The 22,159-nt window shown below is 31.6% G+C and overlaps 1 protein-coding gene, 1 long non-coding RNA gene and 1 pseudogene across 3 annotated transcripts; 1 reads left to right on the forward strand and 2 right to left on the reverse strand.

Moving 5' to 3' along the window:
* Window positions 1-352: 352 nt before the first annotated feature.
* On the reverse strand, window positions 353-919 carry LOC146956368 (uncharacterized). Its single transcript, XM_085718725.1, has 2 exons — window positions 714-919; window positions 353-613 (listed from the first exon to the last, which is right to left on the reverse strand). Exons 1-2 carry the CDS (start codon window positions 888-890, stop codon window positions 353-355), a joined length of 438 nt encoding a protein of 145 aa, XP_085574851.1. The 5' UTR covers window positions 891-919.
* Window positions 920-4,506: 3,587 nt separating this feature from the next.
* LOC146956369 (uncharacterized) lies at window positions 4,507-13,586 on the forward strand. Its single transcript, XR_015020132.1, has 4 exons — window positions 4,507-5,260; window positions 5,375-5,461; window positions 11,517-11,570; window positions 12,963-13,586. It is a non-coding gene; the product is annotated as an uncharacterized LOC146956369 (long non-coding RNA).
* On the reverse strand, window positions 11,565-12,535 carry LOC146956370 (ethylene-responsive transcription factor 1B pseudogene; annotated as a pseudogene). The gene has a single exon (XR_015020131.1). The product of XR_015020131.1 is annotated as an ethylene-responsive transcription factor 1B pseudogene (transcript).
* Window positions 13,587-22,159: the final 8,573 nt, after the last annotated feature.

Consider the following 22,159-nt stretch of genomic DNA (forward strand, 5'->3'; position numbering starts at 1 on the left):
TGTATTAATTTGTTTCAAAGGTAAAATCTACTTAGATTATTTTCTCTACTGCCATTATAACAAAAAGTAGTGATATCATAACATGTCATTACAAAGAGCACTACTTTTGTGATGTTTTAATGCACCTTATTACAAGATAAATTTGCAAAATAAATTGATACCATAACATGTCACTTTCGATACCAAGTTTTGAGAAGATAAATTGATACCATAACATTACTGTTCTCACCAATATTACAAGATTTTCATACCATAACATTACTTCTTACTAATAAACCACTGATACATCATTTTATACATTAGCAATGCCTAAAATTCTAGAACCTTATCTTCATTACAAACACCTAAAATCCTAGAACATTAACTTCATAACAAGTACAAGATTGATAATCAATGACACAATTAGCAGTGTCAAGGTAACTTTTCCTTTCAGCCTTTCTTGGTTAAACCTCTTGTAAAGCTTTACATTCTTCCTCCTAGCTTCCTCAGCAATTCCTAAAGCAATGGCACTTACATCTTTACCTCCAGCATCATCAACATCCTCAATCTCATCAGTGTCATCAATCTCTTCTGCTTCATCAGCCCAGATAAACATGTTGCAAGTATCCTTCATCTTCATTCAATTACCAGATGTCAGAATTAAACACAAAAACATATGAAAAGAAGAGAGAACTGGTAAATGAGAAGAAAAATGAAAACGTTTTCATAAGTACCATCCAATATGGACATCTCCAGAACTGTCTTCCTATATGTTTCCCTTTTGTAGCTGTCATCAAAATGGTTCGAATACCACAGCCACATTTTTGTCCCCTGGGTCGAGTTGAAGAAGATGTAACACTGTTTGAGTATGAACGATTGTTTCGGCGATTTATGCTTCCTTGTCGTTCCATGGTTCTCCAATTTCAACCTCAGATCTGAAGTGTTTGAAAAAAAAAATCAGTTTGGGAATTTAGGGATTTTTATTGCGGCAGAGAGGAAGAAGAAGATGATAACTGGGTCTGACCGGGTCATAATCATATTCGGGTCGGGTTGGGTCGGGTCGAGGCCCAATGCAATGGCCCAATAATGCAATAATTGTACTTCAAACAAAAAAAAATCCAATGTGGCAGCCACGTCTACTTTACCGTTAGCTGATTCAGCAATATTTCACCGTAGGGACCAACTTTGCTAACGGTAAAAAACAATGGGGACCAAAAATTTAATAAAATTTAAGTAGGGACTAATGTTGGAAACACGCCTATTTATAGGGACCTAAAACATAATTAACCCTTTAACTAGTATTTAGACCCGTGCGATGCACGGGAAGTTAGATATGACATTGATTAATAAATAAAGTAATCGTAAATGAAACAATAATAGTTGTAAGTGAGCATGAATTAACGTGTCCAAAATAAAACCAATAAAAACTTGAAGTAATTTAGAATTCTCGTTATCACATCGAATAGACAAATAAAAATAAGGTGTCAAACAATCTTGAGGTTCTTGCTTAATTTTGACAACTTTCTGCAATTTAGTGGTGGACGACCGAGTTTGACAATCAACGTCAATATATGTTGCATCTGAGTCGGCGTTTCTCTTTCTCAAAGACTTGGATAGATGAGTATCTTTAGGAATAGAATTAGCTTCATCACCAAGAAGCTACATGAATAATAAGCATTCATAGAAATAGTTAATTTAATAAGTTTTATGAATACTATTAAAGTAGATATAAAGAATATTTAACTACCTTAATCTTATCATCAGTTTGGGGAGTAATAGGATCTATGATATCAACATCATCATCTTCCTTACCATTCGGAGGAGCAGCATGACACTCAATATAATACTTTTTCTTAAACTGGACCAAGAACTTTTCTATAGTATATGAAGCGCCCTCTTCAATAGAATCTCCAAGTTGTTTGAAATCCTTGCTTTTAATAGAAGCTTGTATCTTTGACAACTGAAATAAATAAAATATTATGTGAATTTATGTGAATAAAAAGATAATGAGAATTATAAAACTGAAACAAATTCTTTCAAAAAAATAAATAAAGGTGAAACATAAAAAAACAATGATATAATCTTATCAACACGTCCATAGTATGGACAATCATGAATCAAATTAAAAAACTTCTTTTATTATCAATTTATAATAGTTTAGGTTGTTTTTCGGGTGTGTTTTGGGCAGTCCTGTTAGATGCGGCTATGCAGTTTGGCTGTTTAATTTTTTTTTTAATAGAGTCACCCAAAAAGAAAGTGTAGTGAATTCAAAATAACAAAGAAGATTATAGTGGAGGAACAGGAACCCCGCACACCCAAAAACTGCACAGCACCAACCAAAACAAATAAATCCCCACCTCTAAATTTAATAGGCTAATCGTTTAAATTTAATAGGCTAATTGTTTTACTAACATGTTCATATATGGTTCTTTTAATTTAATAGGCTAATTTAACTGTGATGAAAAACAGAAGATACAACTTGTGAAATACATGAATAAATCAAAGATCTTTAATAACAAAAATGGATAGGTATAACAGAACAATATAAAAGTATATAGAGGCATGCTGTTTCATCACACATAACACAAACATGTTATAGTAATTCAATACTGGATGCCTCTTTTGGTTTGTTGAAATCAGGAATTTTCCAAAGATTAACTATACGAACACGTATCTTCCAATCGATTTTTCCAGCAACAATGTCATCAATATCAGTAATATGAGAAGCCATTATTCAATCTACATAGAATTGAAAAGAAATAAATCATGGAAAGGTAGACAAAGTTAAAAATATTAATAGAGAGATACTTTAATCGTTGATATAAAAAAGAAGTTAGAAATAAAAAAAGAGATTCAAAGCAAAAAAATATGACGTACGATTAATTTGAAGCAAGATGATTTAATCGAAGGATGAAGGATGAAGTATGACTTATAAATCCTATTTGATGTTACTTATATTTTGGCATAAAGTGGCACAGATGTAGACAGAGTTGGTTACCAAAGACAAACGTTAGATGAGGATTTTTTTTTCTTTGGTGGCACAAATTTAATGAGAAATTTTAGAAAAACATAGTTAACAAAAACAAAAAAAAAACATATGGGGATCGGTGTTTACATTGCCAAATAAATAGAGAAAATAGCACTACCAAAAAAATAGAGAAAATAGAAAACAAACTATGATGTTCATCAAACAAAAAACAAAATAAGATTATGAAAGGAAAAAAAACAAAAAAAAACAAACTAAGATTATGGAAGAAAAAAAACGTATTTAGTAGTTTATGGCACAAATTTAACAAAAGTTTGTTCAATTGCTTAAATATATATTATTAAATAATAATGTGAAAGAAAAACAAAATAAAATTATGAAAGAAAAAAAAACGAAAAAAAAACTAAGATTATGGAAGAAAAAAAAACATATTTAGTAGTTTATGGCACAAATTTAGCAAAAGTTTGTTCAATTGCTTAAATATATATTAAATAATAATAACAATAATGAGTTGTCAATATTAAATTTAGCAAAAGTTTGTTCAATTGCTTAAATATATATTAAATAATAATAAGAATAATGAGGTGTCAATATTAAAATGACAATATTAACCTCAAATTTTGGCTCCAAAAAGCTGTTTAAGACAACTTAAGACCTTTTATAAATAAGATTTAAAAAGGGACACTCTCTCCATCTTAAATTAAGCGTTCCTTTGAATTTTACACATTTATTAAAAAAACAATTAATAGTGTTGATTTTAATAATAAAATGTTTCTTACACAAAAACAACCTTATTTATTAGAGTGAATGTGTAGTTAGATGATTGAATTGCAGTAAACTAAAGCATGTTAATGTAAAAGAATAATAATTGTTGTATTTGTATTTTAAAAAAGACGAATAATTTAAATGAAAAAATACTTCATCCGATCACTATTATAAATAAAATTTTACTTTTTAGATACATTGAATAATTAATGTAACTAGTCTTTATTATAGACTAGATACAATTATTATTCAACTTATCTAAAAAACGAAGTTTTAATTATAAAAGTTATCGGGGGAGTAGTAAAGATGACACCTAATTTGAGACTGTGGAGTATAAAATAAGTGTGTGTAACTTTTTCAAATATAATATTTCTTCCTTCTCACAATTATTGTTTCTTTAGCATTTTTTCTTTTTCTCAAAATAACTGTCACTTTACAATACCAATGTAGCATTTATTATATTTTTCCACTATTATACCCTTATTTATTGGATTTCATCACTACTTACACAAAAACAACCTTATTTATTAGAGTGAATGTGTAGTTAGATGATTGAATTGCAGTAAACTAAAGCATGTTAATGTAAAAGAATAATAATTGTTGTATTTGTATTTTAAAAAAGACGAATAATTTAAATGAAAAAATACTTCATCCGATCACTATTATAAATAAAATTTTACTTTTTAGATACATTGAATAATTAATGTAACTAGTCTTTATTATAGACTAGATACAATTATTATTCAACTTATCTAAAAAACGAAGTTTTAATTATAAAAGTTATCGGGGGAGTAGTAAAGATGACACCTAATTTGAGACTGTGGAGTATAAAATAAGTGTGTGTAACTTTTTCAAATATAATATTTCTTCCTTCTCACAATTATTGTTTCTTTAGCATTTTTTCTTTTTCTCAAAATAACTGTCACTTTACAATACCAATGTAGCATTTATTATATTTTTCCACTATTATACCCTTATTTATTGGATTTCATCAAACTTAACTACTTCACCAGCTACAATTAATAAGGGCGTTTTAGTAAATGCTACTAATTTTACCATTGAAATCAACACAATTAATCATTTCCTTAATAATTGTGTACAAACCTTAAACGATTAATATTGTGAGACGGAGGGAGTAGCAAATCGGATTTGCAAGGATTTCTAACCTAAAAATAAAATAAATGAACCACGTGAGGTAAATGTATGTACCCGGTGGCGCAGCCTCTCTTCATAGGCAACTAGTTTCGACATTTTCAATGTTCATGAATGTATGTGTGTGCGTGCACCTATCTTCCCCCACTTGTTTTCAAATTATAATTTATTAATAAAAACAGAGCATTTCACTAGTATAAATTGCTAATACAACTAGTATGTTCTGAATTTTCCTCTTAAAATAACTATGTTCTTAATTTGATTGCCAACTTAGGCAATTGAGTGATACATACATATGAAATTTGATTGCCCTTTTTTAAATTTCTTTTTCTCTAATTCTTTTTCCGATTTTTCCTTTGATTTGATTTGCATTTAAAGGTACGTTTTAACTAATCTCGTATTATAAGATCTTCATCACCTCTGTTTTCTTCTTTACTTGTATAAATAAATTTATAATTTTAACCATAATTTGCTGGATTTTGTTTTTGATAGGATAATGTGCTGGCTTTGTATCAACCGTCAGGAAGACAAGGAATTGCATTAGCTGAACTTGAGGCCCCGGTGAGCATATATATACATGTAAGTATTACTTCCTTCGTCTTAAATTAAGTGTTATTTTTTAGTTTTACACGGTTAAATAAAGAAAAAAACTCATCTGCCCATAATAATTGTCTCAAAATATTGTCACTATTAATTTTAAATAAAACAATAATTTTTTCCAATTATGATCATATGCATCATTCAAAATTATCAACTTATTGTTTTCTATTTTGCATTTTTTTTAAGTATTTAGTGGTTAGAAATTTACCATTAAAATAAATAAGTTAGAAAATCTGGATTCGAATTTCGGCCCCTACATATTTAGTATAATATTCTTACGAACTAAGTTATATTCACAAGGACTTCTGCTTTACATTTTTTTTTTGGTACAATTATTAGAATGAAAACAAATCAATAATTTATGGGACGGAAGGAGTAGGTTTTTTCTTTTGTTTTTTTTTTTTAAGCTATATTTGATTGAGTAGTGATATTTGTACAACTCTTTGGTACAACTTTTATGACAACTTTGATTTTCTCTCTTTTGATTGGTCAAAAATAATAAGGAGAGAAAAAGGAAGAGAGAGAATAAGAAGATAATGTGAGTATGAGAGATAAAGTTGTCAAAAAATTGTTAAAAAATGGTTGTACAAATATTATTTCTCTATTTGATTAGTTCACTTTCCCTTAGCCCTAAAGGAATGAATTATACATAGTACACACATGATGACATGGTCACACTCACATGGGCTGGCCAATGACATATTTAGCAGACATTCTCAACCGATTTTAGAGAGTTTGGTTGGGGAGGTGATATTCTAGATAGTTTAGTAGTTAGTTTGCATACCAAAAATGTTAAGTTGTTTAATGGTTTAATTTAGAGGAGAACATATATTGTCGTCTTAATTATCGCCAATTGTTTAGACAACTTGTCATTTAATTAACCAAATGTATCAAGACGGAAAAAAAGACTACGTTATTATGCTTTTTTTAAGGAAAATATTAACCTTTTTAATAGCAAAAACATCAAAACAGAATGTAGAGGAAATTGGATCCTCAACAACGGAGTTATCCATAGCTTCCTACTGCCCTATTCTCAGCCGTTGAATTAATCTAATGGTTGAGTTATACGACAAAAACAAAAATATAAATTAAAAGTATAAAATAAATCTGGCTATATTTTATTGAAAAATGCTAACTAATATCTGTGGGACATTAGTTAAGGAATTAAATATTGTAAAAAAATTGTTGCATACTACCTTTGCATTTTGCCTAGTTTCTTTGTACTAGTATCAATGTAATTTCTCCATCATTAATCATGTTTGCGTAATACATTTTTTTTGCAACTTATTTTTCTTTGAGAAATGATATATGTATATCCACTTTTTGACAACTTTTTGACAACTTTCTCTCTCATACTCACATTATATTCTTAAGAGTAATGATATTTTGACATCCATTTGATGACAACTTTGTTGACAACCTTGTTTTTCTCACTTCTTATTGGTCAAAAACAATGGAGAGAGAAAAAGGAAGAGAGAGGATAACAACATCAAGTGAGTATGAGAGAGAAAGTTGTCCAAAAGTTGTAAAAAAGTGGTTGTCAAAATATCATTTCTCTATTCTTAATCTCTCTCTTCCTTTTTCTCTCTCTATTGTTTAGATTTTTCATCTCCTCCTATTACACATAGTGGCGAAGCTAGCAACATCTTTACTAAGGGTCAATCATAAAAAGTTAAAATCAAAGATTTTTAAAATTAGTTTATTAAAATGTAAATTAAAATAACAGCAAAAAATAATAACCGACAACAACTATTTAATTTTTTTTTTGAGTTTGAGTACTTTTAAATAATCAAACTCATCTATAATTGATTTTATTATTAAAGTAAAATGACTAGCAATATATTTTTCAATATAACAATTAAGTTATTTGCAATAAACTCATTCTCCATTTTATTTTTGAATCTTTGTAATGATAATTTTCAATGCTAACAAAATTCCATCTATAAAAACTAAAGAGATCAAAAGTGTAAAAAAGGGAAGAAATAAATCTATCGAACAAGTGATAATCTCTTCACGTTCTTGTTCTTACTAATTTATGGTAAATACACTTATTTGAGGTAGCTAAATATATAATATAGGAGTAGCTAAATATAAACTATATGTGAAAGAGGAACAACATACATTCGAGTATGGGCTGTCAACATTCTCTCTCTAGCTAATTTTTTTCCACTGACCTCTCTCTAACAAAAAAACCCAAACCGCCTTCCCTCTGTTCCAAATCCCTGTGTTCCAAGATGTAAAGGATGGTGGCGGTGATGCGATGGTGGGTCTTCCATTCGCATCACCTCTTGTCCATGTTTTTTAGACGGTGGTTCGTCTGAAGAACGTGTTCTCAACGTTTTTTGTTCGTGTCTTGGATCTCAGAGCCCTGTTGCTCATAGGTGAGTTTCTGCCAACTCATCTATGAGTTCGTATACCGCCTTAATATTCACTTAGTGTGAAATACTTTCTCACTAAAAGAATTTCCTTTTTTCACCTTTTGAACTCTCTAGCACGCTATCTCCCCACTCGTTATGGATTCCTTGCGCGAATCGTTGTGTGTTTCACTTCTCTGTTTTATTGCTGCTAAGCATCTGTTGACATTAAATAACTATAATAAAAAGGGAAATATGACACAACTAGTATTGATTATTATACTATAGGTCTTGTTAACCAGTGCCCTCAGGGCAATGGTTAAGGAATCTACAAGTAGAAAATTTGTCTTGGAAATATAAGATGATACTTTTGATCACATAATTGTTACACAACTTTTCCATAAAAACTTACTTGTTTTGGATGCTTAACCAATACCCTTGGGGCACTAGTTAGCATTTTCCTTATACTATAAACATAACTATTTAATAGTTATAGTAAATTGTGAGATTTCCATTGGATTACTTTCAAAGCAAGCTAGAAAGTGCAAGATTCATGCAAAAATCAACTGAATAATATGCAATTGTAGTGAGTTCATTTTTTGTATTCCAATTAAGATCGAACTTTTCATATTTAAAACTCTATTTTTAGACTATAAAAAGAAGAAAATTTCTTTAAATATGGATTGTTCGATTTTAATGAGATAACCAGAAATGCATCGACTACATGATTGCATACCAGGGCCGTTCTTAAAAAATCGGAGGCTCGGCTTTCTTAGTTAAAATTGGCCCCTAAAAAAAATACAATTTTTTGCAAAAGAGAGAAAAAAAAAACTATAGTGTTTTTTTAATTTAATTTTTTCAGATAATAATTATAATGTTTGTTGTTAGAACTTTGCGATTTTATATGACAAAGGCCATTAGACCTCAAATAGAAGGAGAAAAAGATTACAGTTGAACTAAATTAGAAGGAGCCATTAGACCTCAAATAGAAGGAGAAAAAGATTACAGTTGAACTAAATTAGAAGGAGAAGAGAGAGTATTGAGAATATAGACCTCAAATCCATTAAAACTAGGCCAGACACCCTGTCATGCTGAAAAATAAAAAAAATAATAAAACATGAAAAAATTTGCCATCGCCATCACAAATTTGCCATCGCCATCACAAGGGCAGTTGAACCGCAGTTAACAAGCATAACACACGTGTGTTTTACCACTAGGACACACCTTCACTGATGTTAAAGTTACAATGCAACATGCATATATTAATATTTTTTGTGCATTATATATTTTTTTAAAAAAAAAAAATTTGGGCCCCAAAATTGGGGAGGCCCAGCTCTATAGAGCTGTTTGCACCTCCCCAGGGACAGCCCTGGTGCATACAATATGCATCCCACATAATAGAAACCAACATCAATCACTACTTTTTTTAGAAACCATAAAGTTATTTTACTTAAATAAATTTCTCAACAAGCGCAAGCTTTTTTCTTATAATTGATACAAGAGTGACAAAGTTAGTAAGCAGTGATTCGTAACTTTAAAGATTTGATATAGTGATAAAAGGATAAGTTTTATATCTAGAGGTTTTGGGTTCGAGTTCCGTCTTTAGATTTAGATAAATGTGAAAATTGAAAAAGAATCCATTTTGGTTGGTCTGGTGGTTTTGACTTAGGATCTAGGAGTGCAGTCCTCCTCAAATTTGATTCTCTCTAATACAAATTTAGGTTGACTAATTTAGTTTCTTAAAAGAAGAAAGAAAAAAAAAATTTGATTCTCTCTAATACAAATTTAGGTTGACTAATTTAGTTTCTTAAAAGAAGAAAGAAAAAAAAAAGTGTGAAAAGTGTAAATGAAAGACTTCTTTTGAGAGAATAGGGAGGACTAAACATTTTTTTTTAGGGATGGGTGGACTAAACATAGTGTGGGATTTAATTAATATAGTTGGGTTTTCTTCCTGTGAGAGTCGAACACGAAACCCATTCTTCTCTTCCCACTGCGCCTCCTTTAAACCCTAATATCTATCTTCCTCCAACAAAACAACAAACGCCATTTACTTGTCTCTCAAATTTATGCTGTCAGTTTAAACTGTTTCCAAATAGGCTGTTGGTCTTTCGTTTTCTGCTCTATTTTTGCAGATTAATAGTATATTTCAGCAAAGATAGTTGATCTACGAAAATCAGTAGTTCTGAATACACGAGGTTTTCTTCCTAATTTCCCTTGTTTTGGCTAAACAGTTTTGTTGTTTCACATCATGAAATATTAATTAAATTGCTTTTATTGTTGTTATGACAGTTGCAATGTTTTTGGTTGCTTAAGATCAAGGAATATTGATTCAAAATATTTAATGAAAACATTATTAAGTGACAAACTTGAAATTAGTTTTTAGCTCATTCCAACTTCTCTCACTGTGATTATTTCTCTTTTTTTTTAATTGTGTTTGTGATATGTATAGTTTCATCAGGCAAACATGTTAGATATCTACTGCCACTATGGTAGAAAGTGATGTATAGCTTGTGAATATCTACTTTTATATATAGATTCATAGCTTGTGAATATCCCTTTGAGGATATAGCTGTGCAATGAATGTCGATTAAATTGTGTATGTGAAGGTGTAACAGAAGAATTAATATATTCCAGTAGAAATCATATTTTCTTTCTTGTGATTCATAGTATTAGATGTTTTATCAGTGTGAATCAAAGAAAAAAATATAAAGTTAGGAAAACTAGCGTCTGTTTACTTTATGAAACCATTTTCTATTGAAGGGAGATTATTGAAGTGAACGTTATGATGGAGAGAATATGAAATCCTAGCAAGGAATGATACATACATTTAATGTTGGGTACTAGAGTAACAAAATATTATCTCGCGGCTAAAATAAGAGACGAGAAAAGAGGAACTGAACACACAATATTTACGTGGAAACCCCTCAACAAATAAGGGGAAAAAACCACGGGGCAAAGAGTAGAGAACTTTCACCAAATGGAAGAAATTACAAGACCTCTCTCTAAATACAAGGAGAGACAAATTAGTTTGGGTAAGAGTGTGATGTCTCTCTCACTTGTGTGGTTGCTCTAGCCAGGCTCCCCTCGTGACCTAACATTTAAGGAAATAATGAAATTGTATTCTTTTCAATTTTCATTGTTTCTAAAAATGGCACACAATTTTTTACTTCAAGAGTTTATTATTATTGTTTGCAAGTAAGCTAGGGATAGAATTGACGATAGAGTTAGGCGATGAGAGGTAGCTCAAAAGGAATCAAGGGAGATAGGTCTTTATACATAAGTTTTATAATTTTGAAACTATAATAAATCCTAATGCAAATGGTAGTAATTTAAGAGATGCATTTCATGATATGAGATTAATAATACATAAGAAAAAACATTCAAGAATAGAAATGCTATTCTTTCCTATAAATTGGAGGTCTTGCAAAGTGTTGTAGCATCTCAATCCATATAGCAAGAGAAGAAAGCAAGTGTGTGATCTATTGTGAGAGTTTCTTGTAATGATAGTGTTTTATCATTTCTTGTAACTCCTAAGTGAGAGTACTTAAATTTGTAGAGTGATATGCAATTCAGGTTAGTTGCTCAAGATATGCAAGAAGTGTCTAACAACATAAATTTTTGTGTTCTCTTACTGTTTTCTTGGTGTATGTATTCTTATCTAAGATCTTTGGTATCTGCAGATTTACCCTAACAAAATGGAAGATCAAAGAAGTGAGTTTATCACCATTTTAAGGGTATGTGTTGCCACATTTTATGTCTTAAATGTGATGTGTTTTTCTAAATACTGTCTATTTGCATTAAGGTACTTTTCATTTTCTTTTTTTGTTCAATGGATACTACTACTAGTGCTCACTCTTTGAGCTCAAATTACGAATAAAATTTGGTTTCATGTGAAAATAAAAAGAAAGATCACAAAACCTAAACACGCTGAGCAGATTAAGCGATGATGTAGAAATTCAAAAATCAAGAAAGAAAATTACTGAAATTAACAACTTGATTTGAACTTGTTGCTGCTTGTACTTTGATTATCAGATATTGTTAGAAGTTGCTCAAGATATTCAACTCCCAAGTCTTCTAACACCAAGACACTTGATCCCTCTGATTGATCCTGTTTCCCTGCTTTATTTTTTACACCTTTTGATAACATCTTTCTTTGTTCATAGTGCCTCTCTTTTAGTGCAAGTGCAGGTGAAGATCCTTTTCTGCAATCATATTGAATCTCTTGCAAAGATTCTTTGACCCTTTGAACAGAAAAATTGAGCACAGCATTATTACCTCTCATTGAAAATGCAGCTTGATCATAAGCTAAAGCAGCATCTTCAGCACTATCAAATGTTCCTAACCAAACCCTTCTTCCTCCTCTTGTTGTGTCTCTGATCTCTGCAGCAAATTTCCCCCAAGGTCTTTTCCTCACACCTATATATGATCTTTCTTCTTTAGTTTCAAAGTTCTTCACTAGTTCATGATTTGGTTCATTTTTTGTTGGTCCTTGTTGGTCAACCATGTCAAATGAAAGATAATCATGAATATTAGGGTCATGATGAAATGATTCAAAGAGAATATTAGTTGGATCTTGCTGCAACATTTCCAAATCTGGGTTATTGAAGAAAGAGCTACTCATCATATGCATTAGGAAGAAATAGCTTTTTGTTTGATTTTTTTTCTTCTCTGTCTTGCACTCTTGGCTATAATTTAGATTTGCAACAAATGCCAAACCCCACTGGATTTGTTATTTAAATGTCAATTTGGATTATTTTAATAATAGTTTACTGAGAGAATCCAGTTCTAATGTGGATGCAAATGTTATAAAACTCATGGTCCAGATACTAATAAGTAATAAGGGTCCGTGTAAAGTTAAATATTTTGGAAGAAGATTTACCCTTAATGGTAATACTGTTGAGGAAAATCTCAAGACCCATTTCATTTTAGAAATTTAGAAATTGACTTGTTCTATATATAGAACTTATAATTTATTCTTATTTTTATTTCTTAACAAATGCACTTTCTCTCAAAAAAAACAAATGTCCTTAGAGACAATCCTTTAATAATATTGTCATTTTGTTGTCGGAAAATTATTAATAATCTGCTCAAAATTAGTTTTGAAATTTTTATTTAATTTTTTCAAGGGTATTCAGAACGTGGTGTCTATGATATGTTCATTACTCAGGAGCACTCGCCTATGTGTTCAGTCTCTGATTTCATTTGGCACAAACATGTTCTGTTGAAGGCTTCCATTTTTGTATGGCGGTTGCTTCGTGATAGATTGCCAACTAAGGCGAATTTGGTGAAGCGCAGTATCATTACTACAACATATCGATTTTGTGTGGCTGGGTGCGGTTAAGCGGATGACGTTCAACATTTGTTCCATTCGTGTAGCACGTTTGGTACTCTGTGGTAGCTAATGCAGTCATCGATCGGGTTTGATAGTGCAGATTCTCAGGTGATTACAGCTCATTTTCAGTAGTTTATGTACTACACAGGTGGTTTGAAATCGCGGCGGTTTTTTCTTCAGTTGATTTTGTTACTGTGTGCCTGGATTGCATAGAATAAACTTAACAACATGTTATTTAAGCAGAAAGAAAATACTATGTTTCAATTATTAGAAAATGTTAAGTCTTATTCTTTATGGTGGCTTCAAGCTAAGAAAGTCCATTTTGTTTTTGGGATTCATGTGGTGGTTGAACCCCCTTGTATGTTTGGACATCGGCTATTTAGGTGTTAACTTTATAATTTTTTTGTGGTCTATTTTATACACATTGTGCTGAAGAGATTGTTTGTCAGTGTTAATATATATATATATAGGGCTGCTAACTTGCACCCACCTAAAATCACTAAGGTGCAAGTTAGCAAGCTACACCCACTTAAAATTATTAAGGTGCAAGTTAGCAACTTACACCCACTTGATTATTTACACTCATTTTTATAAGTATTATTCAGGTGCAAGTTAGCAGCCTTCACTAATTTACACTCACTTTCATCATTCCAAATATTGTTTCCTTAAAAGTTTGTCTTTATTACATGTTTTGTACCTTAAGCATGTCATTGTCTTTTTTGATTCTTTTTTTAAGGATCTTTTTTAAGCTAGTTACAAAATTGCCCTTCTATTTAAAATTAATTACAATATAAACAAAAGGGTGTTTTAGTAAATTATAAGTGGGTGCAGCTTGCTAACTTGCACCTTAGTGTTTTTAGATGGGTGTAAGTTAGCAGCCCCTATATATATATATATATATATATATATATATATATATATATATATATATATATATATATATATATATTTGTTAGAAGACACCTTTTATGAAGGTGTCTTTTAGCAAATTATCTTATCGGCATTTGTTAAAAGACACCAACTAATTTTTATGAAGGTTTCTTTTAGCAAAGTTATAACTAAAAAGTGGATATCACACCTTGAGGTGTGACTTGCTAAAAGACACCTCTAAAGGGTGTCTTCTAGCAAAACTCATATATATATATATATATCATTTTTCGTTTGTTCAAAAAAAAAAATATTTAACTCACTTTTATATCTCTTCAAAGAAATAAAAACTCACTTTTATATAATTAATATGAGTCCTTTCACCGACAAAAAAAAGTCCTTCAACTCCTTTTGTTGTCTAAAGAAAAACCATTTTTTTCACCAAAATTTTTTGCTTAATTTTAACCTAATAAATACTTGATCTTGGACTTCTTTCCAGAAAGCGAAGAAAATTGAAAGTTTACTCTTAAAATAATATTTTTGTAGGGGGAAATAGTATTGTAAACTCTAAAAAACCAAAAATTGAAAGTTTACTCTTAAAATAATATTTTTGTAGGGGGAAATAGTATTGTAAACTCTAAAAAACCAAATTCAATCTTAGTCGTAAAAAAAAATTCAGTATCACTCGTTTTTTTTTTTTTGACAAAACACTATCACTCGTTAAAAACTTTAAAATCCCTGATCGTGAACTTAACTCAATTGGTAGAAATAATGTATAATATATGCAAGGTTCGGAGTTCAAGTCCCGACCACCACCAAAAACAAAAGCTTTAAAATCCAAGAATTTATTCTTATAATAAAGAATCCAGACATATGAGCCAAAAATCCAGGCATAATAAAGAATTATTTTCTTTTAAGGATATCCAGAAAGCGAAGAAAATTGAAATTTCACTCATAAAAAATCGCAGAAATATTTTTCATTTTTTATAATACTGTAATAAAGAACAAAAGGCAGGCATATAGAGCCAAAAATGTATCTGTCATGACAGCATCCGAATTTAATAGCGATGTCACTAAAATTATGAACGGACCCTGTTGAAAACATTTTTAAAATTTTCTTTGGACAATAATAGCGCCACCTTAAATTTGACCAAAAAAGAATTTAGATCCAATTTACGATTCCCATTTTTGAATGAAAAAAACATCCATCAGTATGATGATTGATTGAGATCATGTAGCTACCACAGGTTGAACCACATGAACTTTGCTAAGTGTGGGCTAGCACAGTTCAGTCCGATCCGGTCCAACTACATACATGAGCAAAACGGATCGATCTATTTAAAAAATTGTTCTTTTCTCTTTTAAAATTGTTCATTCTCTGAAAAATTTTCGACGTGAGTTATCTCACGTTTGTCATTTTTCAATGTGACTAACTCACATTAAAAAATATCCAGCATGAGTTAACTCACATTTTATAGGATAAAAAGATGGATAAGGATATGATATGATAAAGACATGATAACATTTATCATATCACATGTTTGGTGCACACATGATAAGATAAGAAATATGATAATATTATTTTATCCTTTCATGTTTTGATACACACTTCATATTGATATTGACATGATAAAATATACATCTAGGGTCTGTTTGGATGTGGAGAGAAAGTAAAAGGAAAGATAGTATAGGGAATGAAAAGTAAAGGAAAGAAAGTGAGTTGAAAGTGAGATGATTTGTTGGGTTGTTTGGTAAAAGTGAAAGTGAAAGTGAAAGGAAAGTTAGAAGAAAGAAATATGAATATTTGTTAAATGACAAAACTATCCTTGTAAACACATGGAATATGTGAATATAGATTTCATTATTGATTAAATAATATAATATTTTTATTAATATACATATTACATAAATAAATGAATATATTAATAAATAGAAATAAATATATAATTTATACATGTTTTTGATTTGCCATTTAAAAACATAATGCTTTTGATTTGCTGTTAGCAAAGTATGGTCATATTCATTAAAAAAATAGAAAATGACAAGGCTATGTTAGACTTTCAGCCTTTCTGTACCTTTCCATAGCATATTGTGCGGAAACAAATCTGTGCATGAACCCCACCAAAAACAATCTTTCCTTGCTACAGTATAATGGCATCCAAACTATGCAATCCCAAATTTCAAAAAACTTTCAGACCTTGCAGCTATCTTTCCCTCTTCTCTCTTTGGTTCCAAACATACCCCTAATTAGGACTGAGCAGATTTACCGAACCCAACCAGTACCCGATAAATCCGATGGAAAATAAAAGGTACGGGCGGGTGCGGGTCGGACCACGGATCTACATAATTGAACTAATCAGTTTGACACAGTTACAAACGGTCAGAATCAGATTTGTAAAATAGCAACCATCGAAAACCATGTCCGACCGAGTTGAAAGCTTGTGTGTTTCTATTTCCTGATAGTTATAAGGATAGACACAGCTGTAAATAATAACAATATAACATGTCTTGGGGTATGCAACTTGTCACGTGGCATTACTAGCTTCTTTTGTTTTCTGTTCGGTCAAAGTACGCTTCTACTGGAGGACACATTGTCTTATCCACACACAAAACCACTTTTCACAAAACAATTAAACCAAAAGTAGTTTTGTTTTTTTAAATAGAAATGTCACCTAACTCAAATTCAAATATGTTAAGCTTTCAGTTAAATATTTTATCTTTTCAAAACACTAGATCTCTTTTTTTCAAGCCTTTTCCATGGCCGAACTGTGTCCTTTCTTCTTCTCTTCTTGGAATTTTTGCTATGGATTTTTTCCCTTGTTTTGGAGTTTTTTTCTTTCGCAGCTTGCTTCATTTTTCCTGTAACCGAACCAACCCATCCGACCAAACCGAGAACCGACCAGACCGAGAACCGCCCAAACCGAGCATGTTTGTGGGCGGAAATGGTTCTTGAAATGTGATGTTCGGTTTCATCCATCATGACAAATTCAGTCCCGAACCCGCCCGAACCCGTCCGATGCTCAGTCCTACTCCTAATGACAAAAATTTCCTTGTAAAACAAATTCATTTTTTTTAAGTTACATTATTAATTTTTTTACTGGAAATTCAAAAATGTTACATTATTAATTTTTTATGGGAAAATATAATATAACTACAACAGTAAGCAAAATTCATTGACATGTACATAATCCATGACAAAAGTATTATAATAAGCAAAATTCTTTAAAAAGCAAATGCAAATATATTAATAAAAAAACACAGCAGATACCACCGCAATTCGTCTCTAAGATATAAACAGAAGGGAAAACAAGCAAAAACACCACACCAAAGCTAAAAAGAAGAGGAATCAATTGATATTGAAAAGCAATTGCAATCACAAATTTAATCCATTGAAATATCTCTATTTTCAGCTATTTTCATTCTTTATAGATTCTGGCTCCGTAAAGAGAAAGGTCGCTGGAAAAAGAAAAGAGATTGGAGTTGGTTCCGGCAAAGGGAAGAATGGTCCAGAGACGGCTGGCAGTCACAGATGGGAGAGAAGCAGGAGTCGAAGAGTGAGAGTCATGGACATTAAAAAATAAAAGTGGGAGTCACAGGGAGTCGAAGAAGGTGTGCGTTTGATGGTCAGGATAGGGAGACAGGATATGATACATTAATTATATCCTGCTTAAATCTCATGTTTGATGCACCAAAGGGATATGATAAAATAAACCATTTTCCTATTCTATCCTGACTTTCCTTTGTAATTTCTATCCTGAGTATAGGCTAGGTTAGAAATTATTCTGATGGGATTAGAAGATCATTCCTTATTTATTATCCTGATATTATGTCATTTTTAAAATATTGTCATTTTTAAAATAATGATAGCATGTATTTTCTATTATAATTAATAACATTCCATTTTTATAATATTTAATTAATTATGAGAGCAATTTTTTCATTTAATTATAATGATATCATGTTTTTTTTTAGGGATATCATGTTTGTTATTATGTGCGTATCAAACACATGATATGATTAATGTTTATCATGTCCTTATCATATCCTATCTCTATCCAGCTTTATATCATATCCTGCCTCTATTCTATCCTGACCATCAAACGGGCCCTAAAGATAAAGGATTAAAATATTGAAGGATGAATAGGATTGGATAAGCAATGAGATAATTTTATCCTATCCTATTGGTGCACCAAACAAAGAATTTAAGTGGGATATGATAATTTTATCATATCCTGTCTTCTTATCATGTGCGCCAAACGAACCCTAAAGATCGGTGAATAAGTAAAAACAAAAGGGAGAAGAGCAATTTTCGCCTATTTATTATTGAATTTTTTATCCTATATCCCAAAAGTAATACTCCTAATCTCGAGTTAAGATCCTCTCAATTTGCTACAATAAATGTTAATGTCCATTACTATAGTTTTTGTGTAAATACATGATATAAATGCACATATTTCTAGAATATATGACATTAATTATTCATTTATATTTCAAAACTGTAGTGGTGAATATTGCCATAGGATCTTAATTCCCTAATCTCCTACCCTTAAAAACTCTCAAAAATAGCAATTTTCACCTTTTTCAAAATCACACCCATTCACCCTGTTAAATTTTCGGAATTGAACATAGATAACAAAATTTTAGGAATTTACTACCATATTAGAAATATTAGGTAACGTTTCACATGGGAAGGTTGATTCCTTTCCCATCATGGGAAAGGTGAACTATGACCATAGATATATTAATAAACAAATGGAATGGCTATGATTGTTCACATATAACCCTTTCATAACTTTTTGATTTTCAGCATTTAACAAAAATTCGGACCCCACAATCGGACCCCACCTATAGGGAAAATGTTATTTTAATTATTGGGTTTTATATACAATTTTAGACATATGTAGCAATGGGCCTATGTAGCTAAACGAAAATCATCAAGCCCAAATGAACATTTATATTGAAACCCCCACGTTACAAATTTTTGCCTCACCACATATAACAAAAACATTGAGTAAAATTTGGATAAATAATTTTGGTTAAATAATTTCGGCCTCCAGAAGTATGTCGAAGCATAGAGAATTGATGAAATATTTTAAGATATTGTTATGGAATTTTTATTGATGATAAAAGTTAAAAAAAATTAAAAACTTTTGCTTTAGAAAAATTACAATGTGGTAAGCATGAATAGAAAATATCATTTAGCGTTGATGAACAGTTCATACAACCAGTTCCAGATATATGTTGTAAAATCCAGCGACGTTAGTAATGGAAAAGATTTATATAATCATCGGATTGGTCTAAATAGTCGGATTTAATTTCAAATTTCAAAGGTTTGAACCGGATTTAATTTTGGATTTAATTCGTATGAACCTAAATTTCTATCACATTTTCTAATAATTTGAAAATACAAAAATTAACATTACAAACTATCCCCTCGGAAACTAGTCAACTTAGGAACTAGTTTACTCCGGGGACCTAAACGTGCCTATCATCTTAACGGCAACAAGTACAGTCAATCTGACCGTTCAAAATGACCTTCTTAGACCTAAAAGGATATAGAAACTTGAATTTTTCAGATCGGATTCCTGGAAGCCTGCCAAGTGGCACTAAAACAAAATATTATTGTCAGAAATCACATTTTTTTATCCAACAACAAATAACTATTAAAATGTTCGCTTTCTTGTTAATTAACTGTTTTGTCATAAATATTGATTATGGAGGAGAATGTTGTCGCGAGAAATTGAGTCGTAGGGGGGTTTAATTAAACAAAGGTGCAGGTTTGAATGGTTTCATACCAATCAGTTCATGAGTTTGAGTGGGTTGGTTCACATGTTTGGTTTTACCTTATGAATTTTGCTCTTCACCCTGCACATTTTGCTCGCGCCCTGCAGCCGTTCCAAATTTACCCTTGCGCAAGTTAACTAACGCAAGTGTAAAACTATGCGTTAGTTAAGTAACGCTGCGTCAATTAAGATGCGCAAGTGTAAAACACTGCGTGAGTTAACTACGCATAGTCACGTATAGTATAAAACACTACGTGAGTTAACTCACGCAATGTTTTACACTGGCGCGAGTTAACTCACGCACTACTGTTATATCAGTAAGCATTAAATGCTGTCTGATATGCATTAAATGCAATATTGTGTCATCAACGACCCGTGACCTTAAGATTCTCGTAATTGAACCTACTTACGCCAGTTTAACAATATTATTGGATAATACGACACAATAGATCAAAATTACACTAAAACATCATTTTTTTCACAATCACATAATCACACATAACAATCCAAACGGTCCTAATTACACAAATTCGCCGGTAATGACCCGTAATCATTTAAACACACTTAATGACACGTAAACGATCCAAATTACACAAATTTGTCCATAAATTTATAAAATTACATAATCTCACATAAACGGTCAAACAGTACACTATTACACTTAAATAATGATTACAACGGATCGGACAAAAAGATACAAAGTATTATTCTCAACCATTACCCTAAACATGAAATCAACGTCGCTATCATCTTTGAGAAGTTGTGGATAATACACGGTCTTCTAGAAGTCCTCTTCCTTATCCTCCCCCAAGTCCAGGCGTGACACATTTACTATCACATCACGTGTTCTATGATTTGAACCAATATGGATAAAGAAGTCATCAAGCTTTGCCTTCAACTCATCCAACTTGTCGGTGGGGTTTACAGTGAACCAATCCCTCTTTTTCACATCTACATAACAGACTTCAAGTTTAACCGGATTTTGTGCATCTTCAGACATGTTTCACCTTACAAACTTCACAAAAATATATTGAAAAACAAATATGAGAGAAATGAGATAAAATAAGTAGTTGAATAATTATTGACAAAGTAAGTAATGCGAGCAATAATTGGTGTGACGTAACCGGCCACCAAAAAAATAATTCATTTCATTTAATACATATAATATTAGTTACATATTGGCCACAAATATCCAAATTACATAACCGGCCACCAAAAAATACGTCGGGGTGTAATACCACCAAAAAATAGGACGAACACCGACCGACCTATAACTGTCCTAACCTATAATAACCTATCTAAGAGGTCTAGTGACATTCCTAAATTGTTGTCTTCTTCCATGTCTTCCGTCCATTCAAATTCTTGTTCCTTTTTTTGCGGGGTGGGAGTATCATCACAAACATTTGGATTGTGCTCATTTGTAGGTTTCTTTGGCGACTTCGGCTCCTTAGACATGAGTTCATTGAAAGCGTTTTGTCTATCCAAAAACGCAAAATTTCAATTCTCCGCCTCACCAATCTTGTTGTTCACCCACTCCTTACAACTCGGTGGTAACAGACAACCTTCCTTCAAAATCACATGAAGATAGTGGTCGGGAATTAAGCAAAGACACATGATGTTGGAATGTGGATTAAGTGGAGGAGCACTTCGGATTGAGAAATATGTCTCACATACACCACCCGTTTTGGGCAAAGTCAATAGAACAACGGGTCTTTTGTAGCAAGAAGCAATAATGTGACCCATATCCAGAGTGATGGGTTTTGTACGAAAACAGGAACACTGGGTGACTTAACATGCGCCGCGTCACTTAACTTGCGCAGCATGAGTTAACGTACGCTGCGTTACTTAACATGCGTAAGGGCAATTTTGGCATGGCTGTAGGGCGCGAGCAAAATGTGCTGGGTGGAGAGCAAAATTATTACCTTATTGCAAATAAGCATGATAGTAAATAACACCTGAAAGCAATGCTTAAATAAATATGATGAAAGCTACGCTTAACCTTATTCTATATTTTAGGCTAATTAAACCTTTAACTCATGATAGTATAATATGGGAGGTGTAGTTCATAGTATAATATAATAAGTCATTAATCATTTTTTTGTCTGAACTGCAAATCCAAACAAAACCAATGGCAACCTGTTTGATTGGCTGTTGCAGGTAAAAAACCACCTTTCCCATGGTGGGAAAGGATTGGCCTTTCCCATGTGAAATGCCACCGAAATATTAATATGTTTTTTGGAAACAGGTAAATCAGATAGTTAAAGGTGGCATTTACCATCGGAAGATCCAATCTTTTCCCACTAGGGATGGAAAAGCGGGCCGGCCCGCCCCATTTAGGCCC

Source organism: Medicago sativa, chromosome 1, assembly GCF_051527215.1.
Source record: "Medicago sativa cultivar Bolivia chromosome 1, Bolivia_mono, whole genome shotgun sequence".
NCBI classification, from domain to species: domain Eukaryota; kingdom Viridiplantae; phylum Streptophyta; class Magnoliopsida; order Fabales; family Fabaceae; genus Medicago; species Medicago sativa.

Excerpts from the sequence above, each read along its gene's own strand:
- LOC146956368 (XM_085718725.1), bottom strand. The coding sequence starts at position 890 with ATGGAACGACAAGGAAGCATAAATCGCCGAAACAATCGTTCATACTCA. Across the intron at positions 614-713 it reads GGAGATGTCCATATTGGATG|ATGAAGGATACTTGCAACAT; the intron begins GTACTTATGAAA and ends AATTGAATGAAG.